Raw genomic sequence first — 17129 nt, 5'->3', positions numbered from 1 at the left:
TCCTCTTCTCTTCTCCCCCCCCAGTTTCAGGATGTGAACATGGGAGAAATAATAATGGCCAACATTGAACTAAGTCGCTATGATCGTCCAACTCCTGTGCAGAAACATGCCATTCCCATCATCATATCAAAGAGAGACTTGATGGCATGTGCCCAGACAGGTTCGTCAAATTTTGATCATTGGTGAATGTCTTAGCAGCTTGATGGAGGGGAATGTGTTTTAATGCTATGGTCCATTGTTTTCAGAGGTATCTTCTCCCATTCTCTCTTCTCTTTCTCCCCCCCCCCCCCCAAACTAAAGCACAATGAGATCAGATATAAGCCTATTTGGCAGATAGGCCCTGTACCCTCTGGTCCGTATCCGTAAAGTATTAAATCTACATCCTCTGAACGGTTTTACCCTGTTCTTCCTTGCAGAGCTTTTGTTTTGTGTCTCTTTACATCTATTTTATCTTAATTCCTGTCTTCTGAGCATAATTTGAACATGTTAATTTTTGATGCCAGCTGGCAATGCTCTGGATATTTTTGTTTACACGAGTTCAAATGCCCCATTGCTTAACTGGATGGATGTTAATTTTTGCCCAAGTGTATTTTTGGAGCTCACGTAAATTGGTTGGTTGTGTTGTAGTTTGTAAACATGGATCAAACTCTAATACGGAGTCGTCTTGTGTACTACAAACTAGAGTAAATCTGTTATCTTTAATTGCTCTTAATTCTCCTCTATTCAAATCATAAACCAAATTCCATGCATTTATTCTGTGTAAACTAATCTGCGGAAATTGCCAGTATACAAATTATCTGGAAAGTTAATTCAGTAGACTAACTTGGCTATTGTGTGACGTTTGCTTTCTTCTACACATCCTTGTAGGCTCTGGAAAAACAGCAGCATTTTTGCTTCCCATTCTCAGTCAAATTTATGCAGAAGGTCCCAGTGAAGCTTTAAAGTCTGCAAAAGCACAGGTAAAGAACTTGAATCTTGTTGCCTTTTCAGCTATATTTCCTTTTTCATTTTGCAACGCTAGTATATCTATCTATTCCACAGGATTCATCAAAATATGGCCGACGTAAGCAATATCCAATTGCTTTGGTTTTGGCACCCACTAGAGAACTTGCAGTGCAGATTTATGATGAATCCAGAAAGGTAAAGATTTAAAATTTTGATTTGGCTTTACCACGCTAGAAGTTCATTCACACTAACTTTGTGATCTGATTTTTATTTATAGTTTTCCTATCGTTCTAAAGTTCGCCCGTCTGTCGTATATGGAGGTGCTGACATTGGGCAACAGATCCGAGATTTGGAGCGTGGATGTCATCTTCTTGTAGCCACTCCTGGTCGTTTAGTTGATATGATTGAGAGAGGGAAAGTTGGACTGGACTTTTGCAAGTATGTGAGACTCCTTAGAAGTGCATCATTGGAAACAGCACTGAATTTGATGTACCTTTATAAATTCTTCCCTATGCAGCCGTATTGAGAATATGCAAGCTGAACACTGCACTGGAGCATGTGATTGAAACTGGGTTGCTGGAGTTGTGAAGTAATAAGCCTACTAGCTCCAGCACCGGTTCTGTATTTGATAAATAAGACAAATGTTTCACTTCTACGCTGCCCAGCCCTTGAGGGTGTGAGTGTTATTAACCTACCAATTAAATATCTTTAAGCTTTCCACTTCCCATCAGGCCTTGGTATACTGTACTTTCAAGTAATCTTATTGCACATAACTTCTGAATATAAGCAACATCTGAAATGAATTTGGATTGAAATAACCAGAATCATAGCTTCTAAGGGGATTCTTAACCACCAACTCTACTTTGCTCTACTTGTAGTTTCAAGGTGTTAGCTTTGGGTATTTTTGAGCAGGTAGATGGGCTAGACCAAACTAGCAGCTTGGTCATCGCCTTGACATAACTGGCTAGAACAGTGAAGGGTGGAAATGGGTGGTGTGATGCTAGTCAATCAGCTAAGGCAATAATCAGTGCTGAGCAAATTGTCCACTTGTAAAGACATGAGTTAACAAAGGTAATGAGTTGAAGGTAAATTCCAAACTAAGGAAAACTGTGGTAGTGCTATGTGGTGATTTAAATGCTTGCGAAGTTACCATGCAAACTGAAAATGGGATTAATGACGTGTGCAGAAAAAATGAATATTTCAAAGTGGAAGGTGCTTCTGTGGTTCGTTATTTTACGTGGACTTAATTGGGAGTAAGAGTTAAGCTTAAATGAAAATAGCATAAAAAATCATGAATACATTAAAGCCTTATTTTTAAGTGGAGAGCATTTCTTTTGATTCTGAATTAAAATAAATGTGAAATGGTGCAGCCATGCCATTTGTAAACTACCAGATACAGGTTGATCAGTAGTGAATGGTCTTGATTCTCAAGTAGCACCACCCTGGATTTTGCTTATCTTTTGGCTGTTTTGGATTTTAGTATGTATATATGAAATATAACAAAAAAAGCAATGTTATTTGGAGATGGCCTTTGGGAATGAAAATATATTTTAGTCACTAATGCAACTTTGTTCCTGAGGATAAATGGTAGTTGGGCTGTGTAAAGTTATTGATTTCCACAGACATGCTCAGCAGGAAGTGCTCAAGATTCTGGAAAATATGAAATTTGTTTTATACTCTTATGCATAAGTTTAATATCTTTTATTAGGTACTTGGTGTTGGATGAGGCTGATAGAATGCTTGATATGGGATTTGAACCACAAATTCGTCGCATTGTTGAGCAAGATGCAATGCCACCAAAAGATATGCGGCAAACTCTGATGTTCAGTGCAACATTTCCAAAGGAGATACAGGTTTGGCAATATTGTAACTGATAATTTTGGTGAATAAAATTTGTATTTAGCTTCTCTTGTATCCCTCCTCTTTCCAACCCCCCTCCCCCAAATCAGAAAGGGGTAGTGAGCAATGTAATTTGTAATGACCAACTCTTGTGCTGTGCATTTTTTTTTGCTTAGTATGTACTCTGGTTTTTGTATTAAGAGGTATTCATTTTAACAGCCAGCAAAATGCTGTCAATAAGAACTTTGATCTCCTGTGGGTTTGATAGTTGCCACTTTTGTTCATCTGCACTCTCATAAAACATAGCAGGCCTGTAGCAGGTAATGAACGATTTTCTCGCCAGATCTTTTGCACACCATGCAGATGCAATTTGCTTGCTAAATGATGCTTTTAAAAAGTCAAGTTTCAAATAGCACTCCACTTCCCATTTGCAAATTTTCCAGCAACTTTTGCAATGGGACAATACACGCAGGTAACACTAGTTTCTGTATTGTGCACAAATATTTCTAGTATCTGCACGTTCCTGACCTCATGAACTTCTGGTGTAGCAGTTCTTTTGTGCTTCATGCTCTTTGCTTCTTTGGAATTTAATATAGTGAATTAATTTCTTCAATAAAAACAGTATAAGTCAGTTCTAAAATCTGCAGACAAATTAACGCAAACTCCATGTTGTCAACGCTGTCCGCATCAGCCCTAGTGCCCTAGTAGTAAAAGATGTGTGCCCACGCACCTTAGAGGAAACTTTGCTGAGCTTATTGGTCACTTGACTCAGCTGTACTTAAAGCTGAGATGTTAGGTTAACCAGCTGCAGGTTAAAAGATATGAGATAGTGGCCATCACAGAGTCATGGCTAAATGATGGATGTGTTTGGGAGCTGAATATCCAAGGATACAGTGTATAGGAAAGATAGGAAGGTAGATAAAAGGGGTGGCGTGGCCCTGATGGTAAGTAACGATATCAAATCAATAGAAAGAAGGGACATAAGATCAGAAGAGGTAGAATCCTTATGGGTAGAATTAAGAAATGGCAAGGGTAAAAAGACACTAATAGCAGTTATATACAGGCCTCCAAACACTGCCGGGATGTGGACTACAAGTTGCAGCTGGAAATAGAAAAAGCGTGTCAGAAGGAAAATGTCAAGATAATTATGGGCAATTTTAATATGAAAGTGGATTGGGAAAGTCAGGAAGGTAATGGATCTCAGGAGAGGGGGTTTGTAGAATGCATACAGGATGGCTTTTTGGAGCAGCTTGTCCAGAAGCCCACCAGGGGACCGGCTGTTTTGGATTGGGTGCTGTATAATGAACCTGAGGTGATTAGGGAGCTGGAGGTAAAGGAACCCCTTGGAAGTAGTGATCATAATATGATTGAGTTCAGTTTCAAATTTGAAAAGGAGAAGCTGGTATCAGGTGTATCGATATTTCAGTGGAACACGGGAAATTACAGTGGTATGAGAGAGGAACTGGCCCAAGTGGATTGGAAAAGTAAGCTAAATGGAGGGACGGCAGAGCAGAATTGGATGAAATTCCTACAGGAAATAAGGAAAATGCAGGAAAAATATATTCCATGAAAAAAGAAAATCATGAATGGAAAAATGGCACAAATGTGGCTAACGAGAGAGGTTAAGGCAAAAATAAAAGCAAAAGAAACGGCGTACAAGGAAGCAAAAATTAGTGGGAAAAATGAGGACTGGGAGACTTTTTAAAAACTTACAGAAGGAAACTAAGTCATTGGGAAAGAAAAGATGAATTATGAAAGGAAGTTGGCGATTAACACAAAAAAGAATAAGTTTTTTTTAAATATATGAAGAGTAAAAGAGTGACGGGGTAGATACGGGACCGATTGAAAATGATGCTGGAGAAATTATAATGGATAACAAAGAGATGGCGGAGGAACTGAATGAGTATTTTGTTCTTCACACTGGAAGACATGAACAATATACCTGATAGCCAGAGGTATCAGGGGATAGAATTAGGTACAGTCAAGATTACTAGAGAGAAAGTGCTTGGGAAGCTAAGTGGACTAAGAATAGATAAGTCTCCCGGCCCGGATGAGGTGCACCCAAGGGTTCTGAAGGAGGTGGCTTTGGAGATTGTGGAAGCATTGGAAATGATCTTCCAGGAATCAATACTCTGGCATGGTTCCGGAGGACTGGAAGGTCACAAATGTAGTTCTGTTATTTAAGAAAGGAAGGAGGCAGCAGAAAGAAAATTACGGACCTATTAGTCTGACATCGGTAGTTGGAAAGATATTGAAGTCAATCCTCAAGGATGAGGTTATGAAATACCTCGAGGTGCATGACAAGATAGGCCGAAGCCAGCATGGTTTCATGAAGGGAAGATCCTGCCTCACCAACCTATTGGAATTTTTTGAGGTAATCTCGAATAAGATTGACAAGGGAGAGGCTGTGGATGTTGTGTATTTGGATTTTCAAAAGGCCTTCGAAAAGGTGCCGCATATGAGGCTGCTTAATAGGATGAGAGCCCATGGAATTATAGGAAAGATATTGAAATGGGTGGAGCATTGGCTGATAGGCAGAAAGCAAAGGGTGGGAATAAAGGGATCCTATTCTGATTGGTTGCCGGTTACTAGTGGTGTTCCGCAGGGGTCGGTGTTGGGGCCGCTTCTTTTTACGATGTATATCGATGATCTGGATTATGGATTGAATGGTTTTGTGGCTAAGTTTGCGGATGACACCAAGATAGGTGGAGGAGCAGGAAATGTTGAAGAAAGGGAAGGGTTGCAGAGAGACTTAGTCAGTTTAGGAGAGTGGGCAAAGAAATGGCAGATGAGATACAACGTTCACAAATGTATGGTTGTACATTTCGGAAGAAGAAATAATCGGGCAGATTATTTAGATGAGAAAATTCAAAAATCAGAAGTGCAAAGGGACTTGGGGGTCCTCGTGCAGGATACCCTAAAAGTTAACCACCAAGTTGGATCGGCGGTAAGGAAAGCGAATGCTATGTTGGCATTCATTTCAAGAGGAATAGTGTATCAGAGTAAGGAGATGTTGATGAGGCTCTATGGGGCATTAGTGAGACCTCATTTGGAATACTGTGTGCAGTTTTGGGCCCCCTATCTTAGAAAGGATGTACTGATGTTGGAGAGAGTTCAGAGAAGATTTACGAGGATGATTCCTGGAATGCAGGGGCTAACATATGAGGAGCGTTTGTCGGCTCTTGGATTGTATTCATTAGAGTATGAAGAATGAGAGGGGATCTCATAGAAACATTTTGAATGTTGAAAGGGTTGGACAGAGTAGATGTGGAAAGGTTGTTTCCCTTGGTGGGTGAGTCCAGGACAAGAGGCCATAGTCTTAGAATGGAGATAAAGAGAAATTTTTTTAGCCAGAGGGTCGTGGATTTGTGGAATTCATTGCCACATACAGCTGTAGAGGCCCGATCATTGAGGGTGTTTAAAGAGGAGATTGACAGGTATCTAATTAGTCAGGGTATCAAGGGATATGGGGAAAAAGCCAGAAATTGGAACTAGATGGGTGAATAGTTTAGCTCATGGGGGAGCTGCGGAGCAGACTCGATGGGCCGAATGGCCTACTTCTCCTTGTGATCTTTTTTGAGGACAGGAGGTGGTCAGGATCCCAGAGACACTGTGCTATTCGAATCCAATGCAGTAATAAAAAGGGGAACCTCTTTACTTGCAGCAGGTTTGTGAGCCAGGAATGGGTTTCAGTCTGACTGAATTCCAAAAGATGTGTTCCAGTAGAATGATACCAAAACTCTCTTCTGAAGAGCTGAGGAGAGGATATAGTTACTTGATATATTTTTACTTCGATGTCTTTGATTACTTATGCTAATAGGTTTAAATGAATATTGTATTAGATTAGTGGGTTACAACCAAAGGAAAAATGGCTAGAGTCGCTTTGGCACAAGGATGTTTATTAGGTGCGACACAAATCAAACTTACAAAAATCACCAAAAATAGTGAAAAGAAAACTGATGAATTTTGTGTGCTGCATGGACTAGTTCAACTAATTAGTTTTGTTTCTGATTACAATTATTCTGATAATGAGCAAATTTGTAGCCTACTTTGCATCCAAGGTAAATTAAAACAGTGGTACTGAGATTTCATTTAAGTTTTTCCAAGTAGCTTTAAGCTCAAGATTGTACTCCAAGGATGTTAACTTTATGTCATTTGGAAAGCTTGCCTAAGAGCTTAAACAATGTTTATTCTCCACACACTTTATGCTGACCCCAGTTAGACTTACTAATTTGAGTTTATTTTCATTTAGTGCTTGCCCTAGCCAAAATGTAACTTTATGTTGCATCATGTAGTCTGATGCAAGCCACCCAGACAGATGGGCTGCCTGGTTTTCTGGAAAGGATGGGACAGGAATAGCTTGCTGAATGGCAGGATTATAGAAGTAATGTATCTGCAAGGGTGACTGCTTCATAACAGTACAGAACTACTTACTCCCCCAGGTTCCAATTTAGTTTGCTACTTCTATCACAAGTATATTTAGTGGTTGAACTGCAAGTGTTGTATTCATCATCAAACTTCAATTAAAAATATAATGTAGGAAGTAAAATAGCAATTAGTACCCATGATTGAGTACTTAACCTTGCCCTCTTAACTTCACCCTCAGATACTTGCTCGTGACTTTCTAGATGAATATATATTTCTGGCGGTTGGCCGTGTGGGCTCCACTTCTGAAAACATTACTCAAAAAGTAGTGTGGGTGGAGGAGCAAGACAAGCGTTCATTTCTGCTGGACCTTTTGAATGCTACAGGTAAATGTCCTAATGCTGAGGTTAAACATTTGATGTTGCAGACCCATTAATTCTAATTTAAGTCTGGCTAAACCTTCTATACTTGCACTCTCGATGGAAGTATCCTTCAAGCAATTTTTTTTGAAGCTGCCCTTGGTGTTGCCCCATTTATTTCATTTCACAGTGCAATTAAAGTGGTGGCTTTTGCAAACATTCACCCGAGTTCTGTATCAATTAAGCTTTTTTCCTTAAAACCACTGGTGAATTTTGTTTTCCTTGTGGAAACTCTAGAATGGCTCTGTCACATCAGTTTGAGTGGTAATTTTTCTTCACTTTCCTAAACATTTTTCTAATGTTTGACAAATACTGAGTTCTGTCCTAAATGCCTTAAATTATTTTGGGATTTTTGTCTTGGGGTTGAAATAACTTGCATTGATGTCCAACCATTTCCCCCCTTTATAGGAAAAGACTCTCTAACACTGGTCTTTGTGGAGACTAAGAAGGGTGCAGATTCACTGGAGGATTTCCTTTACCGCGAAGGTTATGCTTGTACCAGTATCCATGGTGATCGTTCCCAGAGAGATAGAGAAGAAGCATTGCATCAATTCCGCTCTGGAAAATGTCCCATCCTGGTTGCCACTGCGGTAGTTGCTAAAACTTTTTTTTTCCCCTTAACTGTGACTAGCATACCTTTGTCCAAATACCATTTTACCATTTCCTCAATTACTGCCAAGTTTTTGGTCAGTACTGTAACTTTAAATTTTCACTGTTACAATCTATTGATTTGAATTTGCAGGTTGCAGCCCGTGGACTTGACATTTCTAATGTCAAGCATGTTATCAATTTTGATCTGCCCAGTGACATCGAGGAATATGTGCACCGCATTGGGCGTACGGGTCGTGTTGGCAATCTGGGTACGTTTTCTGGAAAAATGGGGGATAACCACAGCTACTTTATAGTGAAACAATATACTGGGTGTTTCAGGAGCATTAAAATGCATTTTGGATGCCTTTATAGGTCTTGCCACCTCATTCTTTAATGAGAAAAACAGCAATATTACTAAAGACCTTCTGGATTTACTTGTGGAAGCCAAGCAAGAAGTACCATCCTGGCTAGAGAATCTGGCATATGAGCAGCAGCACAAGAGTACTGGTCGTGGACGGTCCAAGAGGTGAAAAAGCATAATTGAACTTGAATGTTATCCCTAGTTTCTAAGGTTTATATGTAGCCATAGTTAATATATATTAAGGAAGAGATTGGCTTTATCGATGGTGGCCAGAGTATTAATGAATTTAAGTATATGGACAAAAATGTTGCCAAGTTCAAGGTGTTCAGAAGTCAGACTATTTGGTTAGTATGTTAAACTTGATATGACAACTATTAGGCAAAAGTCCAATTAGAGGAAGCTAGACAAGTACACTATCTCAAACTATCAACCACCCCAGTGTTATTTAATGTTAGTTAGTTGGTACAGCTTCAACTCTTGTCTTGAACCTGCCATAATATGCTCTGCATTTCCATTTTTGAGATGCTTGGCAATGAATTTCAGCAAGTAGGTTAGGTCAGTGCACAGATTTGGCCAGGTAAGGTCCATTGCACTCAATTTGGTTTGCTGGTTAACTAGACTTGGAAAGGTATTTGCCTTGCTGAATTTAGAGCCAACTGTAATCTGTTTCTGAAGATGGCAGATTTCCCTTCACCCTTTGTATTGTTTAATCATAATGTGTTGTTGCTTGACCTTTGTAACTTAGTGCATAAAGCCATTTTACATTAAAAGTGAACTTTAATTATATGGTTCAGGTGTAAGTTTTACCAGCTGCTCTACTTGAATTGTTAGTGGCATTTCATATGAGTAAATAATCCTTTTTGCATTATCTGCTTAGTCATTTAAGGGATTGCTTTTGATTTTCTATTTGTGATAAATGAATGGAAAACTGCCCTTTCCAAACAAATGATAGATATAATTTTCAGTTCTATATAGGTGTTTGTTGTCATTAAATGCAACAATGCCCTAATCAGTCAACTCACTACATTTGTATGTTCACTTGCCTGCAAATATCTATTGTTTGCATCACACTTGCTGAAGACAGGGATGCAGTGATTTGAATAGAACATGCTAACTTTCGTATTTCAGCAGGTTCGGATCTGGATTTGGTGGCAGAGATTACAGACAAACTAACAGTAGCTTCAACAATCGTGGCAACCGTAATACTGGCCATGGAGGGCCAAGAGGATACGGAGGAGGCAAGTTCCATGGGGGGGGTGGGGCAAGGGGAGGAGGGGTGGCATTACTGGTCAGGGATACTATTGCAGCTACAGAAAGGGTGGGTAATGTAGCAGGATCCTCTTTTGAGTCAGTATGGGTGGAAGTCAGGAACAGGAGGGGAGCAGTTACTCTATTGGGAGTATTCTACAGGCTCCCTGGTAGCAGCAGAGATACCGAGGTGCAAAAATAACAGGGTTGTTATCATGGGTGACTTTAACTTCCCTAATATTGATTGGCACCTGATTAGTTCCAATGGCTTAGATGGAGCAGAGTTTAAGTGTGTCCAAGATGGATTCCTGTCATAGAATGTTGACAGGCCGACTTGGGGGGAATGCCATACTAGATCTAGTATTAGGTATTGAACCGGGTCAGGTCACAGATCTCTCAGTGGGTGAGCATCTGGAGGACAGTGACCACTGCTCCCTGGCCTTTAGCATTATCATGGATAGGATCAGGGAGGACAGGAAAATTTTTAATTGGGGAAAGGCAAATTATGAGGCTATAAGGCTAGAACTTGCGGGTGTGAATTGGGATGAAGTTTTTGCAGTGAAATGTACTATGAACATGTGGATGTTTAGGGATCTCTTGCAGGATGTAAGGGATAAATTTGTCCCGGTGAGGAAGATAATGGTAGGGTGAAGGAACCATGGGTGACAAGTGAGGTGGAAAATCTAGTCAGGTAGAAGAAGGTACCATACATGAGGTTTAGGAAGCAAGGATCAGATGGGTCTATTGAGGAATATAAGGTAGCAAGAAAGGAGCTTAAGAAGGAGCTGAGGAGAGCAAGAAGGGGGCATGAAAAGGCCTTGGCGAGTAGAGTAGAGGAAAACTCCAAGGCATTCTTCAATTTTGAAGAACAAAAGGATGACAGGAGTGAAGGTAGGACCGATTAGAGATAAAGGTGGGAAGATGTGCCTGGAGGCTGTGGAAGTGAGCGAGGTCCTCAATAAATACTTCTCTTTGGTATTCACCAATGAGAGGGAACTTGATGGTGAGGACAACATGAGTGAAGTTGATGTTCTGGAGCATGTTGATATTAAGAGAGGTGTTAGAGGAGTTGAAATACATTAGGACGGATAAGTCCCCGGGGCCTGACGGAATATTCCCAAAGGCTGCTCCACGAGGCGAGGGAAGAGATTGCTGAACCTCTGGCTAGGATCTTTATGTCCTCATTGTCCACGGGAATGGTACTGGAGGATTGGAGGGAGGCGAATGTTGTCCCCTTGTTCAAAAAAGGTAGTAGGGATAGTCCGGGTCATAACAGACCAGTGAGCCTTGTGTCTGTGGTGGGAAAGCTGTTGGAAAAAGATTCTGAGAGATAGATAGAATCTGTGGGCATTTAGAGAATCATGGTCTGACCAGGGACAGTCAGTGTGGCTTTGTGAAGGGCAGATCATGTCTAACAAGCTTGATAGAGTTCTTTGAGGAGGTGACCAAGCATATAGATGAGGGTAGTGCAGTGGATGTGATCTACATGGATTTTAGTAAGGCATTTGACAGGGTACCACATGGTAGGCTTATTCAGAAAGTCAGAAGGCATGGGATCCAGGGAAATTTGGCCAGGTGGATTCAGAATCGGCTTGCCTGCAGAATGCAGAGGGTTGTGGTAGAGGGAGCACATTCAGATTGGAGGATTGTGACTAGTGTCTCACAACGATCGGTTCTGGGTCCTCTACTTTTCGTGATTTTTATTAACGACCTGGATGTGGGGGTAGAAGGGTAGGTTGGCAAGTTTGCAGACGACACAAAGGTTGGTAGTGGTGTGGATAGTGTAGAGGATTGTTGAAGATTGCAGAGAGACATTGATAGGCTGCAGAAGTGTGCTGAGAAGTGGCAGATGGAGTTCAACCTGGAGAAGTGTGAGGTGGTACACTTTGGAAGGACAAACACCAAGAGTACAAAGTAAGTGGCAGGATACTTGGTAGTGTGGAGGAGCAGAGGGATCTGGGGGTACATGTTCATAGATCCCTGTAAGTTGCCTCACAGGTAGGTAGGGTAGTTAAGAAAGCTTATGGAATGTTAGCTTTCATAAGTCAAAGGATAGAGTTTAAGAGTCGCAGGGTAATGATGCAGCTCTATAAAACTCTGGTTAGGCCACACTTGGAGTACTGTGTCCAGTTCTGGTCGTCTCACTATAGGAAGGATGTGGAGGCATTGGAAAGGGTACAGAGGAGATTTACCAGGATGCTGCCTGGTTTAGGGAGTATGCATTATGATCAGAGATTAAGGGAGCTAGGACTTTACTCTCTGGAGAGGAGGAGGATAAGAGGAGACATGATAGAGGTGTACAAGATATTAAGAGAAATAGATAGTGGACAGCCAGCACCTCTTCCCCAGGGCACCACTGCTCAATACAAGAGGACATGGCTTTAAGGTAAGGGGTGTGAAGTTCAAGGGGGATATTAGTTAGAGGAAGGTTTTTCACTCAGAGTGGTTGGTGCGTGGAATGCACTGCCTGAGTCAGTGGTGGAGGTAGATACACTCATGAAGTTTAAGAGGCTACTAGAAAGGTATATGGAGGGATTTAAGGTGGGGGGGGGTTATATGGGAGGCAGGGTTTGAGGGTCGGCACAACATTGTGGGCTGAAGGGCCTGTACTGTGCTGTATTGTTCTATGGTTTTCATGATATGCACTTCAAGTTTAAAAACTTTGCGGGTGTATGCATATTTAACTAGCCACGCCACCAGTGTTGCAGTATATAAAACCCATATGTTAGTACAGTAGAAATTTTAAAATATGAAGTGTAAACTGCACTCTTTTCTCTCAAACTTTATGTTCAAAATATCTTGGATTACAAATTGAAGCAAGAGTATCTAGCAGGCAGCTTGTGAATTGGATGGAGAAATGTCCTTTACAAATGCTTCGCATTGTTGAGGAAGATATATATTGCTCACAGTGCCAATGTTGTCCCTTGCTAATTGGATCAGCACTGAAGCGCAGCTTGGTGTATCAAATGATTAGATTTATTCAGGATTTACTAATCAGGCATGCATTAATTTGAATCATTTCCCCAATTGCTATGGAATGTTGATTAGTATATTACAGGAAAAGGCTTATTGGCCTACCATAATGCAAATTAACCTCTGCTATCTATGTGGTCTGTATTTTCCTCTCCATGCCTGTTCATATGTTTAAAGGCCTCTTAAGTGTTGCTATTGTATTTGCTTTCAACATCCAGTCGGATCTTCTCCACATAAAGACCTTGCCTCAAATCCCTCACTTAAGCCTTTGTCCTGTAGTATTTGACATTTTTCATTTTAGGGAGAAGGACAACTATTTTTTAATTTTTCTTACATTGCTGTGATACACTTAAAACTTGTTTCCATAAACCTGGCTACTGATCTTTTTGCTTCATTATAAGTAATCACTCACCAAAATTCCACCCTTAACTATTGCAGTGAAAAACCTTGCTCATGAAGAAAGTGTTAATTGGCCTGTAAGTGGTTAGTTAATGGTCAGGCTTTGTTCTTGTCAAATTGGAATCTCTATGTATAATTGTGGATTTCCCTTCATGGACCTGTGCTAAGGCCTAGCTAGTTGCCCTCTATACTAGTAGCTTTTGCAGAGAACTTGGTAAATTTAAAGTTCAGAGTACATTTATTATTAAAGTATGTATATCATATACAACCTTGAGATTCATTTTCAGAGCAAACAATTGAATTCAAGGAAAACCCACACAAAGATAATCTCACATCCAATGTGCAAAAGATTGAATAATTTTGCAACCGAAAAAAAAGCTAACTGCGCAGTCTCTGAACGTCCATAACCATGTGGTCAGTTCAGCACTTAGATGAGTAAAGGCTCATGGAATAGTGAGCACTGGTTCATCCTTGCCCTCTGCCTCTACTGCTTAATCTTTTTAATCTGGCTCAGCACTTAAATTGGCCAAAGTTCTTATCAAGCTGAGAGCATTATCCGCTCTTAGACCAGGCCCCAAGTCTGCTCCAACAATGGCTGTCGGAGCTATACCTGCATTCGAGTCCATTTCACCAAATCCTCCTTTGTACCACAGACGCCAAGTCACGTACACACCCCCTCCCAACAGGAAATTGCAGGCTGTGGATTGCAGTGCTTGTCCCAAACATGAATATTTAGTAGAATTGTTTAGTTCTATTAGCTGCCTGTGAAGTGCTCCAGTGCCATCTTTGCAGTCAGGTTCTCTAACAGACCGAATTTGTTTTCCAGGTGGCTATGGAAACTATTACAATGCTGATGGATATGGTGGAGCTTACAACTCCCAGGTGGATTGGTGGGGAAACTGAAATATTCCAGTGGATGTCACCTTGCCAAACAAGCTAAATGGAAACCACATGTAACTGAGCCAGACTATACCTTGTGTAGCTTCAAGAACTCGCAGTACATTACCAGCTGTGATTCTCTGGATATTTTTTTAAAGGAAGCTCAAATGCAAAAAGACAGCAGTAACAGAAGAACATGAACCCTAGCCGATGGAGAAAATGTGGCCGTAAACAGCACTAGAATTTGGATAAAGATGTTATACTGTGCTGCGTTAATAGTTTATCTCTGTAACTGAGGATCATTTGTATGTTAATGTACTGTGCCTTTATAGAGGAACTTTTATTTTTAATGTCCTACTGGTTCATTGGGCCTGAGTTCTCGCAATCATTCTCTAGCACAATCTGAGAGAGACTTGGGCAAAACAAACCTTGGCAGAAGCAGGGTGAAATGGCTTTACCAGGAGTCATTTACCCAGTTGCACTTAACATTGTTACAAGGCCGAAAAAAAAGCAGTGACCTCCACTACGGCCTTGACATGCGTGACCTGTAAAGACAACTTGGGGCATTTGCAGCATTCTGATCCCTCCTGTGGGAAAACGATGTTGCTCACTCTATCCTGGATAGAAACCTGTTGGGGGCATGGTAGCTTTACAAGCCATTCCAACAATGCGTACGGTCAAGTTTTAATGCACTGCTGTTTCTGATTAATACACCTAAGCAAATGCAAACGTTCTGAAAACTTGACATTAAGTAACTTGACAACATTAAAGGCAGCTAGTTAACTAATTCAGGCTTGCCTGGAGTGGGCAGAAATAGCTAGGAATGTATTTTTTTAGGGGATTTTGAAAACTTGAAGTTTCTAGATTTAGATGAAATTCTCATCTATTAGAAATCTTAAATGCCTGCCATATCTAAAAGGAAATTTGAATTTAAGAATGGCTAAATGGACCACAGCACCGAGCGACTGTACAGACGGACTCGGCTGATTTTTGGTCTGATACGCATGCTAGTGTTGTTTTTTGGTCAAGGGGAATGAACAGAAAGATCTCTGCAGCAGGCTTCTTTACTGAAAATTACATTTGTGTATACTCAAGCTGTGTTACAAAGTTCAGAAAAGCCGCATTTAACTGTTTACTGTAGATTCTGTAAAGTTGCTCCACTAGGGTCTGAAGTTTGATGCTTGGAGATCACAGAGAATGGAAGTGTACACATCACTGCACAAGGTGCCAACGCTGGTAATTGATCACATATCCACTATAGCATAGTGGCTTGGGTTTCCTTTTGCACATTGTCCATTACATGGGCAAACAGTCAGTTTAATCCGCTGAATCTGGCCAAAGATTAGTTTTCCCAGCTGTTTAAATGTTGAGCTGTACAAGTGCAGTCAGGTGAATTGACTTGTAACTGCCAATATAGGGTAGATTTTTTCTTAAGCTTATTTTTTCCAAGTGGCCAGACTGCCAGTATAAAAAACTACTGGAAATTTTGGGTAGTGGAGAACAAACTGAAAAGTAGCAAAAGAACTTATCAAGTGCAATACATTGTGTGTTGTGCCTTCTTGTACTGAAATTCTCATCAATGGAAAGTAGATGCACTGACAGTATTGAGCTAATCTCTTGTGATGAATGGTGCTATACAGGTAGATTTAGGCCCTTATACATTGTGCCCATCAGGTTTTATATAAGAGAACTAAATACCTTTAACAAATTTATTTTAATGCACATTCAGAGAATATTTTATATACCGATGTCTTGTCTTGCATGCATTTTCTTGAACCTCCAAGTCTTTTTTTTTTTTTTTTTTTGCAGTGATTGTCAAACGCAGCTTAAAGTGGGAAGGGGTGGGAAAGAGGCTAGATACCAAACCAGAACTATTTTGGGACCATGGGGGTCTAACAGTTGGGAATTAACTATTTGCACACAACAGATCTAGGTATTTTTGCTGCTAGTTTTGTGTAATATTTATTCATTTGACAAATATTTAATTTTTTGTGTTTGTTTTTTGTAAGCCTAAAAGTGATTCTTTGAAAGTTCAAAGAAAACCCGAAAAAGTAACTTGACCAAAAGACAGTCCAAAAACACTGGCACTTGAATGTTGAATGTCAGCGTATGCGTGAATATATATACATATATTTCGGGGTAGTGTGAGCTCTTATTGTTAAGGTCATATTGGACCCAGAGTCAGAAACTGAACCACAACCTACTGTCGGCCTTGTGATTGCCGCTAATTCCCTTTGTCCTATCAAATTCATTCATGTGGGTAATTTGATCAAATCTGAAATAAAATATGCCAAGGTTTGGACAGAGTTTCTTAATTCTAGAGGAAAAATGTTATGGTACTCCAATTTGTTTTGTTTATTGAATGTCTGGCAAAGAGCAAATTTAATACATGTGGTTTATCACTTTATTGTTGCATTTAGTTGCATTTGCATATTAAGTGACTTGGGTATTCAAATTGACACTTTTAAGCAAGTTGTAGTTTTTAGATCCAATGTTCATAAATGGTAAAAATGCTCCATGCTGTAAGTTCGTACAACATAACTATTGCAAGTGCATGAGTATCCAGTCTTGCTCAGTGCATTGAATACCTTTTAGTCACTGTAGATCTAGAATTTGCTTTCTATAATAGTTTAGATGCTATGCTCTTGCACAAGAAGACTCTGCTGTGCATTACTTGTATGTTTTATCAATAAAATTTGAGCTGCATCAACTAATGATCTACCTTGATTGTTATGGGGGAGGGGGGAATTCAAAGTTGAATAGATCTTGCACTTGGGTTTTCCTTATCTTGAATCTATATTGTTCCAAATTTCTTTTGCTTAACTGTTTCAATCTGGGCACAGTTGTAGGTCTAAATTTTTAAAGATGGCAATTTGCTGAATTTTTTCATGGTAGATTTGATATATGCAAAGTTTGAAGAAAAACCAAGAAAAATATCTCTGATTCGGAGGCATATTTTATCTTAAGCACATGAAACAGTGAAGTGGTTTCCATGGTTGCATGTAATTAAGGGCCTGATTTTGTGTTGTTTTTTTTGAATTATCGTCTAAAGTGCACCACATGCAAGTTCAAAGCTCTGACTTTTAATTGTTGGAGCAAGAGCAACTAAG

The 17129-nt window shown here is 40.1% G+C and overlaps 1 protein-coding gene across 4 annotated transcripts in view; it reads left to right on the top strand.

Annotated features, from left to right (window-relative positions):
* ddx3xa (DEAD-box helicase 3 X-linked a) overlaps window positions 1-16733 on the top strand; it is a 63845-nt gene extending 47112 nt beyond the window's left edge. For 3 of the 4 annotated variants that reach the window (XM_072260449.1, XM_072260452.1, XM_072260451.1), the window contains 11 exons: window positions 25-160; window positions 868-959; window positions 1042-1140; window positions 1223-1383; window positions 2654-2798; window positions 7391-7535; window positions 7977-8158; window positions 8311-8428; window positions 8532-8685; window positions 9649-9758; window positions 13967-16733. In XM_072260449.1, coding sequence (XP_072116550.1) covers window positions 25-160; window positions 868-959; window positions 1042-1140; window positions 1223-1383; window positions 2654-2798; window positions 7391-7535; window positions 7977-8158; window positions 8311-8428; window positions 8532-8685; window positions 9649-9758; window positions 13967-14043 — 1419 coding nt within the window. In that variant the 3' untranslated portion in view covers window positions 14044-16733. The remainder of the gene's footprint in view (window positions 1-24; window positions 161-867; window positions 960-1041; window positions 1141-1222; window positions 1384-2653; window positions 2799-7390; window positions 7536-7976; window positions 8159-8310; window positions 8429-8531; window positions 8686-9648; window positions 9759-13966) is intronic. The other variant, XM_072260450.1, reaches the window with a different exon arrangement.
* Window positions 16734-17129: the final 396 nt, after the last annotated feature.

Source organism: Mobula birostris, chromosome 6 (genome assembly GCF_030028105.1).
Source record: "Mobula birostris isolate sMobBir1 chromosome 6, sMobBir1.hap1, whole genome shotgun sequence".
Classification (NCBI taxonomy): domain Eukaryota; kingdom Metazoa; phylum Chordata; class Chondrichthyes; order Myliobatiformes; family Myliobatidae; genus Mobula; species Mobula birostris.
The sequence above is the reverse complement of the archived record's forward strand: the minus strand, read 5'-3'. Positions and strand labels throughout refer to the sequence as shown.